This window comes from Dromiciops gliroides, chromosome 1 (assembly GCF_019393635.1).
Source record: "Dromiciops gliroides isolate mDroGli1 chromosome 1, mDroGli1.pri, whole genome shotgun sequence".
Taxonomy (NCBI): Eukaryota; Metazoa; Chordata; class Mammalia; order Microbiotheria; family Microbiotheriidae; genus Dromiciops; species Dromiciops gliroides.
In genome coordinates, this window is record NC_057861.1 from 463,278,475 (window position 1) to 463,296,972 (window position 18,498).

Genomic DNA, 18,498 nt, shown 5'->3' on the forward strand with positions numbered 1-18,498 from the left:
GGGCAACTGTAACTAGTGTAACATCTTGGTTGGTTGTTTGTTTGTTTTACCTGCCCCTTTGTACATTCTGAAATCTCAAGTGGCCTGGAAGAACTTCACTGATCAAAGTCCCCTGATCAACCTTTACCCCCTACTCTCTTCACTGAATGAAATGTTTGTTGTCCCAAGAAATCATTTGAGGTACTTTGGGCATATCTGACTTTGGGCATATTCTCAATTCTTTCTAGTTCTCTAGGGACTTCAATTTATTTTAAAGTATCTCTTCCCATTTCCTTATACTAAAAAGACTCTGCAAAGTCTATGATGGATATTTCTTGGACAATCCAAAAGTTAGCATTCTTCCATGGTGATCACACACATTCCCAAATACATGAGATATATAATAATATCATTTTATGAAACTCTCAGATTACTGTATGTCCTGTATGTATCTGTGTAAAGGCCTGTAATTGCCCAAAGAAAGGACAAACAAATCTGTGAAAATAACCTCCTCTTCCCCTACCCCTTCCCCCTCAAAAAAAAAAGAAAAAAAAGGAGGAAGGGAAGGAAGAAATTTAAGAATTTTCCCTTTTAGGGGGGAAACCTCTTCCTAAAATGTGCTCCATGAACATGTATGTGTGGGCTCTCTCTATCAAGATCAGGAACCTGGAATTGACCTCCAGCACCTCCCCCCACTTTCAGGTGAGGAATCCAACTGTCTTGCTTGAAAATTCCTCTGAAGATTCTTAACCTGGGTGTGCATATCATTCAAGAAGCCTGTGGACAGACTTTAGGGGAATGGTGAACTGAATGAGAAACAAGTCTTTATTTCAATACGACTGGTTTCTTTTGTAATCTTATCTATTGTATTTTATGCATTTAAAAACATCATTCTGGGGGCAGCTAGTGGCTCAGTGGATAAAGTACCAGCCCTGGATTCAGGAGGACCAAACTTCTGGTATCAGACACTTGACACTTACTAGCTGTGTGACTCTGGACAAGTCACTTAGCCCTCATTGCCCAACAAAACAAAACAAAATAAAACGATTATCATAAAGGACAACAGTAAAAAAAAACAAAAAAAATTTAAAAATTAAAATTAAAAACGTCAGTCTGAGATCGGGTCCATAAACTTCACTAGGCTGCCAAGGTGGGAGTCACAAACAAAAAATTAAGAAATTTTGCTTTAGCGGATCCTTATAACACATAAGGCACCTGGAATTTCCCCAATAGATCCCAGAACAGATAAGGCATTCCGACTATACATCTAACTAGCCCCCCCTCACAACAACAACAATTTCCAATGGGTTGGGGCAATACATAGAAAATCAGCAAAGTGCCTGCTCCTTCATTCTAAACAATCCCTCCCCACCCCACTCTACTCTCAATCTCAGCCTTAGGGCCTTCTTTCTCTTGGTCCTACTGGGAGCCTCACTTCTGTTCATCTTTCTCCCTCTCCATCCCTTCCTCCACCGCCCGGTTGCCGGTACCATACACCCATTGGAGAGGCTGCCCTCCCAGCTCCGGGCCTTGAACCTTGGCTGGGCGAACTGAACTCCCTGCTCCCGTTGCTTGGCTCGCCTCTTAGCCCGTTGCCAGGCTCTTCAGTCCCGGCCTCAGTTAGCGGTTCCAGCGTGTTGCCAGGCCAGTCCTCCTCCCGACTGCTGCACATTCCCTCCCAGGGTGACGGGACCTGGATGACCGGTCCTCCAGTCCGGATGAGGCCGGTAACACCCAGAAGCCAAATTTGAGTCCCGCCTTGCAGAGTAACAGTATGGGATCCGAATACAATCTCAAAGAGGAACAGAAAAAAGAAATTATGGAGGCATTCAATCTCTTTGATAAAACTGGAACGGGGACAATTGATGTTAGGGAGCTCCGGGTGGCTATGAGAGCTCTGGGTTTCCAAACTGAGAAAGAAGAGATCAAGAAACTGAGATGTGAAGTTGACAAGGAGGGGACAGGCAAAATCAATTTCATTAATTTCTTGGCTCTGATGACCAAAAAAATGGCAGAAAGGGATGTTGAGGAAGAAATTCAGAAGGCTTTTACTCTTTTTGATGATGATAACACTGGAAAAATCACCCTCAAAAACTTAAAACGTGTGGCCTTTGACCTAGGGGAAAATGTCAGTGATGAGGAACTGCAGGAAATGATTGATGTAGCTGATCTAGATAGAGATGGGGGAGTCGATGAAGAAGAGTTCCTGCGTGTCATCAAAAAGTCCAGGACTTTTTGAAGACAGTTTCTACCTCATCTTTTAAAAATAAATTTTCATCGACAGTTTTGGTTTTTACATGGCCTAAATTTTCCCCTGTATCCTTCCCTTCTCACTTTTCCCCCTCAGGGATCCATTTCATGTAACAAATAATTTAAGGAAAAAAAAGAAAAAAAGAAAAAAGGGGAAAGAAAAAAAAAACAGAAAAATCGATCAATATATTTCTAAAAATCCAAAATTCTAAATGCAATGTTTCACAAATGAGACCCTCTCACATCTGCGAAGGAATGGGGAGGTGCCTTTTCATATCTCTATTTCAGAGTGGGACCACCCTGTGAGTTGCACTTGCAGCCTGGCAAGATAGTGAGATACAGTGTTAAAAATAAATTAAATCTTTCCTACCCATATCTGTGAAAGGTATGACTCACTTTTTTTTTAAATTTTCTTTTTTCAGGGTGTGGGAAAGCCTTTAAGTTTATCAGTTAAACCCCCCCCCCCCAATTTAAATAACAAATTTAAGAATGAATACAGCTAAATCTCTGTCCAAAAACTGTTCCACTTCAACATTAGTATATTGTGGCTAATGATCCACTTCTTTTTTTTTTTTTTTTTTTTTTGGTGAGGCAATTGGGGTTAAGTGACTTGCCCAGGATCATGAAGCTAGTAAGTATCAAGTGTCTGAGGCTTGATTTGAACTCAGGTCCTCCTGGATCCAGGGCCAGTACTCTATACACTGCGCCACCTAGCTGCCCCAATGATCCACTTCTAATGTTTTAGGGTATGAGCTTAACATTCAAGTCTTGTATCCATATTGAATTTATTGTGTAATATAGTATAAGGTGTTGGACTAAAGCTGAATTTCTTCCTTACTGCTGTCCAGTTTCCCTGAAGCCCCATGCCTGTTTTTTCTTTTTTCTTTTCTTTTTTTGGTAATTTCAAAACATAAATTTACAGGGTTTTGTGTCTATTATTCTATTTGTATTGTATTCATTCTCTCTCATTTTATTGGCTCTGCTTTAATCTGTATCAGATTTCATATTTTTCTATGTATTCATCATATTTATTATTTCTTTTAATACAGTAATGTTCCATTGCAATTAAATTACTATACTTTACTTAGCCATTCCCTAGATAATGGGTATCTATTTTATTTCTAGTTCTTTGATGCCACAAAAAAAGTGCGGCTATGATTGTTTTGGTGAACATATGTACTTTCTTATCAGTTATGTCCTTGGGTATAAGCCTATTAGCATAATCATTAAAACAAAGGGTATGGACATTTAGTAATTTTATTTGCATTATTCTAAATTGTTTTCCAAAACACTTGTTCTGATTAATAGCTTCATCAACAATACATTAGTGTGCCTATCTCTACAAATCCTGATTTTGATTATTCCTGTCTTTTGTTATTTTTGCCAATTTGCTGGATGTGAGGGGAAACTTTAGAATTTTTTTTATTTACATTTTTCTCAGTGGTTTAAAGCATTCACATTTTTTAACCTTTTCTTCCTATTTATTAATAAGCATTTTAATTTAAAGTTTTGAGTTCCAAATTTTATCCCTCCTTCCCCTTCCCCATCCCTGAGTGAGTAAGCAATCAGATATGGTAATGTTTTACATAATTGCACATGTATAACCTATAATGGCCCTTTTGTATGAGAAAACTCAAAAGGAAAATGAAAAAAAGAATGAAAAATAACATGCTTCCATCTGTGTTCAATCAACATCAATTCTTTCTTTGGAGGTGGCCAGTATGCTTCATCGTTAATCCTTTGGACTTGTTTTGGATCATTGTATTGCTGAAAATAGGTAAGTTATTCACAGTTCTTCATTGAACAATATTTTGATTACTGTAGACAGTGTTCTCCTGGTTCTGCTCATTTCATTATAAATTAGTTCATCATATGGTTTTTAACAATTTGCAGCCCTTTTGAGAACTGTTTGTTATGTCCACATATGTATGTGTGTATTATATATATATATATATATATATGTATGTGTATATATGTGTGTTAGTTGTCTATGTTAGATGCCAATCTCAATTACAAGAAATCTGACAAAGATCTTTTTCACCTTCAACCACTTTCCTTCTTGTCCCAGATACATTAGTTTTGTTTGTCCAGAAGTTTTTCAATGTGATGAAATAAAAATTATTATATCTTATATAATTACCTCTATACATTGTACATTGTTTGGTTAAGAAAACCTCTCCTTGTGACTAGGGAAGTGGAGTTGTCTTGTATTAATTTCAAATTTATTGTGTAATATGGTATAAGATATTGGACTAAGTGGAATTTCATATTCCTGTTTGGTTTTCCCTGCAGTTCTTGTCACATAAGGAGTTCTTTATTAAGTAATTCATGTATATGGGTTTATTAAAATACATTTTATATCTTTGGTTTTTACATGGCTTAAAAATTTCCTATTGAGTTCTATTATCTGATTCTCCCTTATCTAGTTTGTTCTATTGATCTACTTCTGTTTTTTTTAAACCAGTCCCAGATAAGTTGGTTGATTGTTGCTTTATAATATAGGATCAGATATAGAAATGCTTCTCTTCTCTTTTTGCAGGTGAACATAAGTGGATTTTTAGTTATGAAGATTCCTTGTGTTTCCATTTTTTGAGACACCACTACCATCCACAGGGGTTGGATTTCCCTCCCCTTTAATCTATCTAGAGATACTTATATTTGTGTAAATCTGATTCAGTCATAGGTTTTCTAAAGAACATTATAGTTCTAGATAAACGTACCCTGTTAAAGGTTTTAGTTCTTCACTAAGAGCATACTAGGTTTCAGGATAGGCTAGAGTTTTGCCTACCATTTTGTCTGGCCCTCTTCTTTCATACATTCACATATCACATCTTAAAGCAAAAATCAAGTGTTATTGACAGTTGAGCAGGAACAAAGAATTTTTTTAAGGTGTTGGTTTTTTCAATCACTATGCCTCTGTCATGCCCTTGCCAAATTCAGGTGAATGCTATAGAAGGACTAGGTAATTTGCCTGTAGGTTACTAGCCCAGATCATTTCTTCCCCCTACCCTTACTTGACTTTCACCAACTCAGCTCTTAGAAGAAAGTAGCATAACAACTTCTTTACTTTGCCTGAAAATACGCTGATACGGTAATTCTTGGAATGGTTTATGGTGCCATCCGCTCTAGCCAATTCTAGGATATTTTCATGTAGTCTCATCCTGGCAAATGCTTTTTCCTCCATCCAGGCCAGATCACCAAGTGAAAATGGCATTTAATATTATCCAAAGGCAACACCAACAACAAAACTAGAGTATTTACTTAATAGTAATATAAAAAATAAATAAGCATTTCTTAGTTTTTAAGCTACAAAGGCTTGTTTTGATAACTATGAGATGGTTCACATTTCATTCATTGAATAAAATAATTTTTCCTCACCCCTACTTGGAAGAGAAGATGTAACTATATGAATTTTCTGCTGTTTTTGCTACAAGGTCCTCTTTACTGGTTAACTCTAAGAGTAGTTTTAATCCATGGCTTTTTTCTAATTGGTGTGTAATCACCTACCACCAAGTGTCTCATCATGGGCAGCTTAATGCTACCTCCTAATTTCCAATGGCCTGTTATGTGTTGGTACTATTTACTTTCTAAGTAGTGAACACTCTGCCTTATTTAAAAAATACACAAAGTACCCAATTTTTTTTCATTGGTTCTCTACAATGCATAGGACACTTCAAATGAAAGTCTGGGATCACCATTCACAAATAAAAGCAAAGAAGTTTAAAAACAAGTCAAACAGACTCAGAATAGTAATGTAGGATAGTGAGGAAGATAGGAGTTGTTACCACAGACTGGAGCATGTGTGAACATTCTGTAGGTTGTTGTATTCAGACTACCTCATAGTTGGGAGGTGGCTCTTTCTCCCATTGGAGAAAGCAGGCTTTTGCTGCATTTACAGTGAGAAAACTCCCTCACCAATCGCATCATTTTAGATAAAAATCCTATAAGGGGAAGGGCTGTAGGTTTTTATTCCCCCACAACCCATATAGATTATGAAAAATAGACTTGGATATTTTGACCTTAATAGACCTTTTCCATTCTAAGTGCAACGACTGTAGTCTCCAATCTGGACTAAGAACATGAGCCACAAGTATCTCAGAATCCATGAATCGAAGTCAAATATTATAGTTAGTCCAGGAGTGAGCACCGGTTGAAGGAATAATGCTATGCAGGAATTGGGGTAAATTGTGCATCTAATTCACACCCCACTCCAGGTAGTATAAAAGGGATTATACTTCCAATGTGTTGAGAAAATGTTTATACTTGTTTCTGGCTATATCTTTGAAGGAAATATTCCTTTGTAAAAGCAACCTTATGTTAAGTGGTTAAATGGAATTGGGATTCTTGTCACTGGATACCTAAAATGAGACAGTTGGTATCTCATTTTCCAGCACAGTTAGTGGGATTGCAGAGATGCTCCAAATCCTTCAGGGTCCAGTGGAAACTGGAGGGAAAATGTAGCAATATTGGCCCTGAGAGGATAAGGTCAGAACAAATAATAGTACATTTGTAATATTTGTATTTTATTTTGTGCATTTAAAAACATGAGGTCCATAGACTTCTGTAACAGTCATGTCCAACACACACACACAGCCACAATTATGAACTGTGAGATTTAAAATTGGATACTAGAGCATTAACCGACTGTTAACAACTTTCACTTTTTACCACAGAACCCATGGTCTATAGAGAACCCCTCTTCTACTTTTTTTTTTAATTGGATCACTTCCACAACAGTGCCAGAAATGCGGTTCAAGGTTACCTCTGCTGTTATATATTTCAAGGAATCTTGTAGGGTTTTTTGGGTTTTTTTTGTTTTTTTGTTTTTTTGTTTTTTTGGTGAGGCAATTGGGCTTAAGTGACTTGCCCAGGGTCACACAGCTAGTAAGTGTCAAGTGTCTGAGGCTGGATTTGAACTCAGGTCCTCCTGAATCCAGTGCTCTATCCACTGCGCCACCTAGCTGCCTCCATCTTGTAGGTTTTTGATATATGTATGGTATACCTTGTTAGAACAGCAGAGAAAAGGTTTTAAAGTGTTTTGCTCTACTAAATAAAACCTTTTTTATTTAAATAGTAAACAATTTTGAATTGAGGGATACTGCCCTCAATTCAATTCAAAATGTAGGCTCATACAATTTCTATGTCTTTCAGTCAAGTAGGTGATGGTAAAAGTATAGAATATTGTCAGAATTTTAAAGTGGGTAGTAGAAAGTATGAGGTAAGAGCATTACTGTTGAAACTGTTGAATTTCATAGCTATTTTATACTCAGTTCACTATTTCATAAATACTGCACTATGAAAAAGCTGAGTAAGCCATATAGGGTTATTTATTAGACTACCCATTGAATAATGTCTTCTAATTTTAAATATTTACTCATTTTAACCTCCTTAGGTAAAAAATTTTTGTAAACAGTTTATTCCTAGACTTTTTTGATAATTACTACAGCTATTTCAAACTGATCTCATGATAAAAATGGAGTCTGATTTAGGAGCCTTTCATTTATCCTCCTATCACTGACACATTTTGTAACCTTTTATCCTCCTATCACTGACACATTCTGTAACCTTGGGTAATTTCCTTCCTGGAGACAACATTTGCAGCTGTCTTACCTGAAGGCTCCTTAACAGGACTCTGGAATATAGATAACTATCAGATTTTTTATGTTTAACTGTCCACAACTTGTTGTGTTAACTTGTCTCAGTGGGTAGCACTGAAAATGGAAGTTGCCATCTCATCTACAGCCACTGCCATCACAAGTGATATTTCCATGGTCACCTGCTAGAGCCTCTAATCAGCCCAGCTAGCCAGTCAGCCAGACATCTAAGGGCTAGTCCTGTGCTCTCACCTTTGGCCTCTCCTTCCTACTTGCTTTCAGGCCCAAGATAGCTTTCAACAAGGCCATCTCATTCAATTCTCTCTTGAACAAAAATATCAAAGGAAGGATCCCAAGCCAATTCCTGTGAAGTGGAATAGGTCTGGTTGCCAGACTAACTTAAGTATCAAGGTCACAAGAGATCAGAATGGTTTAAAGTACAAAGAAGCCATCAAGAGACTAAGTAAATGACACCAGTACCACATCCAAGCCTATGAACCCCAAAGAATGTTTGGATAATGCTTATCATCCAAAGATTTCTGTAGTAGCAACCTGATAGGCCTGGGTCCAGTTAGAGTTGCCTTGGCCCTGAGGGGAACACTATGACCATGTAGAAATGCAGTTGATCAGCTTTCTGGGTTCAGTTAGAGATTACTCTTTCCTTGGAGAAGCAAAATAGTTGATTAATCAGGTCGTGGTTGGTCAAACAGATAATAAAGCAGTCATATCAGGGACACCCAGAAAGCTGGGCCCATTGAATTTACAACATGATTTTAGTTTGGATCCAGTCATGTTTGCTATGTGATTAGGACAAGGTAGTGACAATAATCTCAAGTTAGAAATGTGGAATTTTTTATTATTCATATATCTAAATAGCTAACATCGTTATTTTCAAACTGCTGTAACTTTTCAGTCTTAGATCTCTACCCCCACCCCGTTCTCACCTCTATAAAATTGTCACCTTTTCTTTTGTTCTGGGAGTTGAAGTTATACTTCTCCCAGCCATACCTCTATGGCTGTCTTCATTAAGAAATGTGGGGACCAATTTTTAATTCGGAAGTCTTAGCTAAGCGGCTCGCCACAATATTGGGGAAAGGAAGGAGATCAGCAGCCTCCCTCAAAACAGAGCAGGATTTATTGAACAAGAACGAACTTAAAAACAAAACACAAACAGGATCAGTAGGATCAAGGGAAAGGAAATAAAATGGGGAAAGGGAAATTATACAACCTGAATAACACTACCGCCCAGGAATCAGCTGAGAATACACAGCAGCATCCTGTTACCTTCCACCTTCCAGCTAGAATGGTGAATCTCCTACCTCCTTCCCAGCAAACCCCAGAGAGCCCCCAGCCAATTGGATGGCCGCTCTGACAGTCACATGACTGCCCTCACTAGGCTTCCAATCATTATAATTTTGCTAGGCCCATGTAGGGTCCGTGAGTGGTGATGACGTGAGGTGCCAGTACCATGGCGATGGCTAAAACCAGTGGGTGGAGCACCATGTCATTTGCGGAGCCCCAGAGGCCAGTGCGTGCACCAAGGTTGTTTTTTTAAAAAATTCTAGCCAAAGGATGGGATCATAAAAACCTAAAATAACAATTAATTCTTTACATTAACATGCCATAAACCTGTACCTCCCTGGGAATTGAATTTAGACTTCTTCTCCTGGCCATACCTCTATGTGCTAAATAATAAAAACTTTTACTTAAATTCTGATTGGAATGTGTGGATGAGTAATTCTTTGAAAGAGGAATGTTTAGGGGCAGCTAGGTGGCACAGTGGATAGAGCACTGGCCCTGGATTCAGGAGGACCTGAGTTCAAATCCGGCCTCAGACACTTAACACTTACTGGCTGTGTGACCCTGGGCAAGTCACTTAACCCCAATTGCCTCACAAAAAAACCAACCAACCAAACAAACAAACAAAAAAAAAAAGAAAGAGGAATGTTTTCAAGAACCAATCTAGAGGTAACAGTTTCCATGAGACATATAACATCAATGAGTTCTCTGCTGGCATGGCATGGCCAACTATGGTACCACTATCTGCATTCCAAGGATGGTTGGCCAGGAGAAGAAAGACTTCTTGAAAGATTGCCACCCCTCTGGCAACTGTGACTCTTGTGCAATGACAGAGGTTCTCATCTGTGCCTGTCTCCTCAATGAGACAAGAGAGGAACCCTTTCAGTATAAAAAATAAGTGGACTAGACCTACAAATACATTCTGTATCCCCTACCCTGCAACCCTGTCTTCATACCCTTTTTTAGCTCACCTCTTAGGGGCAGTTAGGTGGTGCAGTAGATAAAGCACTGGTCCTGGAGTCAGAAGGACGCAATTTCAAATCTCACCTCAGACATTTAGTAGGTGTATGACCCTGGGCAAGACACATAACCCCAATTGTCTTATACATCAGGATAACTGGAGATGGCCCTGGATGTGAGGTCAGTGGCCTTGCACAAGCCCTTCCTCACTTATATCCAATCCACTACAAGTCATGACATCACATGATGTCATAGTCCTCTTTAAGAATGAAAGACAAACAATCACCTCATCCCCTCCCATCTTCCAAGTTTCCCTACTAGATATAACTCAGGGCACAATAGATAACTGTTCACTTTTGTGGGAAGGGATTAAGGGATGGTTTTTAATATCTCTTTTCCCATCATTGAGGACCTTTTCAAGCCTGAGAAATAGTGTTTAAAATCTATATAAACTCAAAATTTACTATCTGGTATCCTATTTATCTTAGGCTGAATAGTATCTATGAAGCATGTTACATTTTTCTTCCCTGCTTAATAAGAACCTCTAATTTTATAGGCATTGTCTTTCTTGTTTTCCTTCCCTTTGGGGATTTAAATTTAAAGAATTTTTGTGTTCTCTGGAGAACTGGCCTTTGAGTTCTCTGGTCTTCCCCTTTGGGGAATGAGAGATCTAAATTCCATTTTAGAGAGGTTTGCCTCAGTTTTAGAATATATTAAAAAATTTTAAAAGGCCAAAAAAAAAGTATCTGTGACAGATACTAGACATAGGCTGAGACTTCTAAGTAGGAATAGGAAGGAAGAGATAAAATTAATGGAAGTTCTTGCCTTACTGATGACAAGAATAAAGAAACAAAGCAGCCACTGACAGGAAGATCAAAGATTCCAGACTTTTACTATACAAAAAGTAAATAACAGATAAATAATCCTTATTTATTTTACTAAAGTTGTGAAATGCTTTGTGAAAGAGATAGCTTGGTTTACTCCTCTGACAAAAATATTTGACTTAATACCCATAAGACAAGGGATAGATAACTCAGTTTAGCATACTAGAACTGGCTATGCAGACAAAAGGAAGTCAAAAGACGGTTTTCTCCTTAACCACCTTTCCTCTGCACTTTCATGTGGTCACCCAGAGGTGCTTCCATGACTGTGAGAACTTTAATTATTCTAAGTTTAGATGCACATTCATTATAGACAGAATCACCGAGCCCAGCTTGGGAATGAATGAGAAAAATCCGACCCTATTTCCTAATATTTCATCCCATGTTCTTAACTGAAATTTTCCTTCAGCTCCCATCTGTCTCTTCAATCCTGCACTGCTTCTCAAAAAAGAAGAATAGCATACTCTTAGGAGTAGAGCTGAAAATTGTATTCTCAAACAAAAGGGATTTAATTAGTAGCTTTACTCTTGTTGGAAAGAATATTTTAAACAAAGGACACATTTCTTCATACACCCCCAAGATGATACAAACCCACATCTTTATGATTCCTATTTCAATTATAGCTGACAAATGTAGCAAGTTTTTGGAATGGGTCATCTTTCTTCTCTTTGTAATCCAGATCTTCAGACCAGTTGGAAGCTATCTATATAATGACGGTAAATTAGAATGAACTGTGAAATTCAGTTAGTCCAAGTTAGTTTGACTAGGAAATGTAAGCCTTTATTTTCCACTGTCTTCAAGCTAACCAGATTAATGGTCCATTTTAATTGCCTTGGGTATGGTTAATTTACATTATGCAAACATTGCCTTTGATAGCAAATTTCATGAATTGAGTCAGGATATTTATTATTGTTTTGATGTCTCGAAGAAGGATTGACATTTGTAGAATGGCAAAATTGTCTTTGGGGGGGGGGATCAAACTCATATAGAAACATCCCAACAGGTAGCATATTGACCAAGGCAACCGAAGATTAGCGTTATCTATGTTGTATTGTATTTTTGTTTATTTACAATTGCATTTTAAGCCTGGTTGGCTATACTTGAGTTTTGCTGCTGCTTGGGACCTGTGGGCTGTGAGTTTGACACATTTGGTCTATAACTTCAGGTCTTAATTAACTTAATATTCCTTTGATAAAAGTAGTTTCTTTACATTTGATTGCTGCTATTTACAGCAGTGTTTAAAATGTGCAGTGAGGGGAAATGATTGAAAACCAATTTACATATATACATATATGTATATTTTTTCATTTAATCATTTATTTTATATATTTTTTCATTCATTTCATATATGCACATATATGTGTATAAAGATAGAGATATACACACATACATATGTGCATTCTTTAGGTGTTTACACAGTATTTAGTGTGCATACACCTAAAGAGACTGACTTTTTCAAAAGTATACAGACAGAAAGTTTCTTATGCAAATAACATAGGCTAGAAGATACAGGTAAGGGAGCAGGGATGACTCTTAGAAAAACTCATCCTCATCTCATCTCACAGTACTTTTCATATACTTATCTTATTCTAATTTGCAATTAGATAAATTTGATCTTTAAGGAGACAAAATGGAGAGAAATTAATTTGGAATTGAAGGACCTCAGCTGCAATCTCAGCTTGGAGACACTGGACAAGTTACTTAATCTTCCTTGACCCCAGTTCCTCATCTGTAAATGGAAGGGGCTGGACAGTGACCTCTGAAGTCCCTTTTCAGCTTTAAATCTATGATCCTATATTAGGTGAACCAAGGATATAGGATTTGCCGGAGGATATGGTTAAAAAATGGGGTGGGGGGGCAACTAGGTGCCACAGTGGATAAAGCATTAGTTCTGGATTCAGGAGGACCTGAGTTCAAATACAGCCTCAGACACTTGACACTTACTAACTGTGTGACCCTGGGTAAGTCTCTTAACCCTCATTGCCCTGCAAAAAAACCAAAAACAAAAAAACAAAAAACAAAAAAAAAAGAAAAAAGGACACAAGATGGGTAATAGATGTGTTGCAATATGTACTATTAGAAGATGTAACAACTTTTCATAGGAACACATTCAGAGCAGTTCAGTGATTTGTCGAAGGTTACAGTGGATACAGATAGAACCCATGGACTATCCATTGGGTTTCCCTTGCCCTTGTTGTATGACTGGTATTTTTTTTTTTCTGATACTCCATCTCCTGACTCTGAGTTCTTTTTACTGGCCACCCTGTCATGTCTGGAATGCTCTCCCTCCTCATCTCTGTCTCATGGCTTCCTTCAATTCCTTCAAGTCCCAGCTAAAATCAATTCTTTTACAGGAAGTCTATCCCCTTTAATTCTAGTGCCCTCTCTTTGTTGGTTATTCTAAATACATTCTTTATATATCTTGATTCTGCATAATTGTTTTCATATTCTCTCCCCAATTAGACTCAGAGCCTCTTGAGAGAAGGGACTATGTTTTTGGCCTTTCCTTGTATCCCCAGTGCTTAGCATAATGCCTAGAAAATAGTAAGCCCTTAATACATGCTTGTTGTTTGACAGACTGGTTATATATTTTTCTGGTGACATCACTTATGCCACTATTTGTGTGATTCTTCCTTTGTATACTATTTCAATGAGCTTGTACCCAACATATTTCTCTTATACTCAGCATAAGCTTTTGAGTCACCCAGAATCTCGTGTTCGGAGTTTGCTGCATTTGATTATTCATGGTATTGTAATAGTCATGTAGGATTCCTAGAATATCATTATTTTTTTAAAAGATGTTTTGGGGAGAATCTTGGGGTCCTGTGGGTCCATTCAAATCTGGGTCTAATTCACTGTCCATGTGCAAAGTTTGACCAAGATTATGTACTTCTGTGGTTCTCCATCCAACTGCATAATACAATCTGAACTATAGGCATTCTTTGGCCTAGTTATTGACACAGAAAACACTTTTGACTGATAATAGATTTCCCTTAGGAAGTTCTGTAAAAGTTCCAAGACTCAGTATTGTTAAGTAAAAAATTATCTATACATAGGGACATGTGAAAAAATTTACTGTTCTCATGGGGAATTCCTCTTTTACTATAAATATCAAATGAGTAATCCCTTAGTGCCTACTGCTTCCATCCCCTGAAGGTCTTATATTTATTTTACATATATTTGCATTTAATTACAAGGAGGTATCTTATTTCCTGCTAAATAATGTGAACTTCTTGAGGGCAAGGATTGTTTTATTGTTGTTTTTGTCTCCCTAGTACCTAGCAAAATGCTTGGCATATAATAAATGTTTGTCAACAGATTGATTGATGCATTTACCAAAAGTGTTTACCACAGTCACTGAAGATGTTTAGCACTGAGTCGGAATGGAAGAAGAATTTTAATGTCTTAATTATTTATGTACATATTCTTTCATCCTACTATACCATAAGCTTGAGGAGTGCAGAATGAATGAGACTTATCTTTGTTTTTCTCTCAGAACTAAGCAGAATCATAAAACCATAGAATTGCATAATTTTATGGTAGAAAGGGGACCCTCCCCGCCACATTCCACAGCCATATCTAGTCTTGAAAGGAGGAACCCACCACTTGAGGCAAAACATCCTATTTTTGAACAACTAATTGATAAATTTTGCTGATATCAAATCTAAGTTTCCCTTTTTGTTTTGTTTTTGTTTTTTTGTAGGGCAATGAGGATTAAGTGACTTGCCCAGGGTCACACAGCTAGTGTCAAAAGTCTAAGGCCAGATTTGGACTCAAGTCCTCCTGAATCCAGGGCCAGTGCTTTATCCAGTGTTCCACCTAGCTGTTCCCCTAAGTTTCCCTTTTTGCAACTTCCATATATTGGTTCTTCTTTTTAACCTCAGGGCCCAAATAGAACAGGTCTAATCCCTCTTCCACATGATAGTACTTTAAAGTCTTGATCACAACTTTCCCCTCCATTTTTTTCTTTCAACTGAATCTTCTCTCCTCAGTACTAAACATCTCATTATTTCTCCTGATCTTTCTCATGCCAGTTGCTCCAATATGGGTACTCTGCAGCTTATCAATTTTTTTCCTACAGTGGTCTTCAGAACTAACCCCAATGCTATAAATGTGGTCTAACTGTGGCAAACTACAGAGACTGTCACCTTTTTTATTTCTAGAAGCTGACATGATCACTCCAAAAAACATTCAAATAAGGTCATAGGAAAATGCCTAAAGCAGCAAAACTCACTGAAGAATGTGCTGAAATCATCTTCTAACCAAGAACAGCTTGGAAGGTCAGAAAGAGGGAGCTGCTGTGCTGATACAGGAGTCGGGCTCAACCCCACAGTCACCCTGACACAGATCCAGTCTCAGGAAGTCCTCACCAGAGGAGACCCCCAGAGCCTCTGAATCAGCTGAAGCACCAGTGTCATCTGGAACTAAGCTCACAGTCTGGTGAGTGGGCTGAACCCTGGGCAGGGGAGAGACTACAGGGGTCTATGCTGGTGCTAAGGCAGAACTTGGATTTTACACCCCTGCTGAGTACCAAGAGGTAGGCTCGAGTAGAAGTGGCCCAGGTGGGGGAAGGGCACAGGCTCGTCTGAGCTAACAACCACAACACACAAAGCTGGTTGATTGGCAAGTTGGTCTGGGGTCATCTAGGACCAGGAAACAGACTGGGTGAGGGAAGAACCTGATTCTCCTTAAATCATACCACCTGGGACTTCTTAAGCTTGGGATACTGCAGCCTGGAAACAGTGCCCCACTTTAAGGAGCTAAAAGTCTAGTAAAAGAAAGGCAAGATGAGCTGACAGAGAAAGGTGAAGACCATAGAAAGTTTCTTCAGTGACAAGGAAGACCAAGGGGCACTCTCAGAGGAAGATGCCAACATCAGGGCCCCTATATCTAAAGCTTCCAAGAAAAATACGAACTGGTCTCAGGCCATAGAGGTGCTCAAAAAGGACTTTGAAGATAAAATTAGAGAAGTAGAGGAAAAAATGGAAAGAGAAATGAGGGTGATGCAGGAAAGACATGAGAAAAAAGTCAACAGCTTGAAAAGTCAAATGGAAAAGGAGGTACAAAAGCTCTCTGATGAAAATAATTGCCTAAGAATTAGGATTGAACAAATGGAAGCCAGTGACTTTATGAGAAACCAAGACACAATAAAGCAAATCCAAATGAATAAAAAAATAGAGGGCAATGTGAAATATCTTCTGGGGAAAACAGCTGACCTGGAAAATAGGTTCAGGAGAGATAATTTGAAAATTATTGGTCTACCTGAAAACCATGATCAAGGAAAGAGCTTAGACACCATCTTCTAAGATATTCTCAGGGAAAATTGCCCTGAAATTCTAGAAGAAGAAGCTAAAATAGAAATTGAAAGAATCCACCAATCACCTTCAGAAAGACATCCCAAAAGGAAAACTCCTAGGAATATTATATCCAAATTCCAGAGCTCTCAGGTCAAGGAGAAAATATTGCAAGCTGCCAAAAAGAAAGAATTCGGGGCAGCTAGGTGGTGCAGTGGATAAAGCACAGGCCCTGGGGTCAGGAGTACCTGAGTTCAAATCCGGTCTCAGACACTTAACACTTACTAGCTGTGTGACCCTGGGCAAGTCACTTAACCCCAATTGCCTCACTAAAAAAAAAAAAAAAGAAAGAATTCAAGTACTGTGGAGCCCCAGTCAGGATAGCACAAGATCTAGTAGCTTCTACATTAAAGGACCAGAGGGCCTGGAATATGATATTCCAAAGGGCAAAGGAAATGGGATTACAACCAAGAATCACCTACCCAGCAAAACTCAGCATTATCTTTCAGCGGAAAAAATGGGACTTTAATGAAAAAGAAGACTTTCAGATATTTGTGATGAAAAGACCTGAAATGAATGGCAAATTTGACTTTCAAATACAAGACCCTAGAGAACCATAAAAAAAAAAAATGGAGCTGGGGGACATACCTGGGGTCGTACAGTGGGCAACTGTCTTGTGTCTGAGGCTGGGTTTTGGCTGGGATCCCCCTGGGTCCAGGGGTGATGATTTGTCCACTGTGTCACTTAGCTAGATGATAACACCTTTAGAATTAAATTGAGGGGTGAAGGGAATTCATTGGGGGAGGGGGAAGGGCAGAAGCAAAATCCTACATGATAGTAACAGAAAAAGGCTTATGGAGTGGGGGAAGAGATGGGAGAGGAGCAGGGCAGTAAATGAATTTTACACTCATCAGAAAAGACTCAAAGATCTTAAACTCATCAGAGCTGCCTCAAGGAGGGACTAACACACACACACACACACACACACACACAACTGGGTGGAGTAATCTATTTAATCTGGGCAGTAAATGAGCCTAACACTCCTCAAAATTGACTCAAAGACCTCAATCTCATTAGAATTGGCTCAAGGAGCAACTAATGTACACACTGAATTGGGTAGAGTAATCTCTATAACCCTGCAGGAAAATAGGAGGGGAAGGGGATAGAGAGGGGCAAAAGAAGGAAGGGCAGAGTGGGGGAGGGGACAGACAGAAGCAAATCCCTTTTGAAGAGTAATAGGATGAAAGAAGATGGATAATAGAATAAATATCATGGGGAAAGGAATAGGATGGAAGGGAAATAGTTAACAATAGTAATCATGAAAAAGAGAAAAGGGGGAAAAATTGTACAAAAAATATTTATAGCAACTCTTGGTGGAGGCTAAGAATTGAGAATAAAGGGAATATCCATCAATTGAGGAATGATGGAAAAAGCTGTGTTATATGATTGTAGTGGAATGGACTTGTGCTACAGGAAATGACAAACAGGATGATCCCCGAAAAACCTTGAAAGACTAATGAACATCGATGTATGGTGAAGTGAGCAGAGCTGAGAGGATATTGTGCGTAGTGACAGCAGTATTGTTCAATGAGTAATTGTGAATGACTTAGCTACTCTCAGCAGTACAATGATCCAGGACAATCCCAAGGAACTAATGAGGAAGCATACTATGCACTGCTATAGAAAGAACTGATAAAAAGAACACTTGTGGATTGTACATATATAACCCGATTTCGATCTTATGGAGAAGGGAGGAAAGGGAGGGAGGGAGGGAGAAAAATTTGGAACTCTAAATCTTATGAAAATGAATGTTGAAAACTGCCCTTACATGTAAATGGAAAATGAAATAAAGGTTTGTTGAGAAAAAAAAAATTATTTCTAGAAGCTATTCTACTTTGGTGGGGGGGTGGGGTTGTGAGGCAATGAGGGTTAAGTGACTTGCCCAGGGTCACACAGCTAGTAAGTGTCAAGTGTTTAAGGCTGAATTTGAACTCAGGTCCTCCTGAATCCAGGGCCAATGCTTTATCCACTGTACCACCTAGCTGACCCCTCTTCTACTCAATGCAGCCCAAGAGCTGAAAGGAATATATTTAGACAGAGGGCATAGGTATGAATTGAATTTGAAGGTATGATATTTATAAAACATTTATTTTTTGTTTATCCTTGTTTTTGTGGGGCAGGCAGGGTGGGGTGGTTTATGTGTGGGGCCAGATATGGACTCAGGGCTTCCTGGGTCTGGGG

At 38.5% G+C, this 18,498-nt stretch overlaps 1 protein-coding gene across 1 annotated transcript; it reads left to right on the plus strand.

The window, feature by feature from the left end:
- Positions 1 to 1,732: 1,732 nt before the first annotated feature.
- Positions 1,733 to 2,218, plus strand: LOC122735678 (centrin-2-like). The gene has a single exon (XM_043977412.1). It carries the CDS (start codon positions 1,754 to 1,756, stop codon positions 2,216 to 2,218), a length of 465 nt encoding a protein of 154 aa, XP_043833347.1. The 5' UTR covers positions 1,733 to 1,753.
- The last annotated feature ends 16,280 nt before the right edge of the window (positions 2,219 to 18,498 follow it).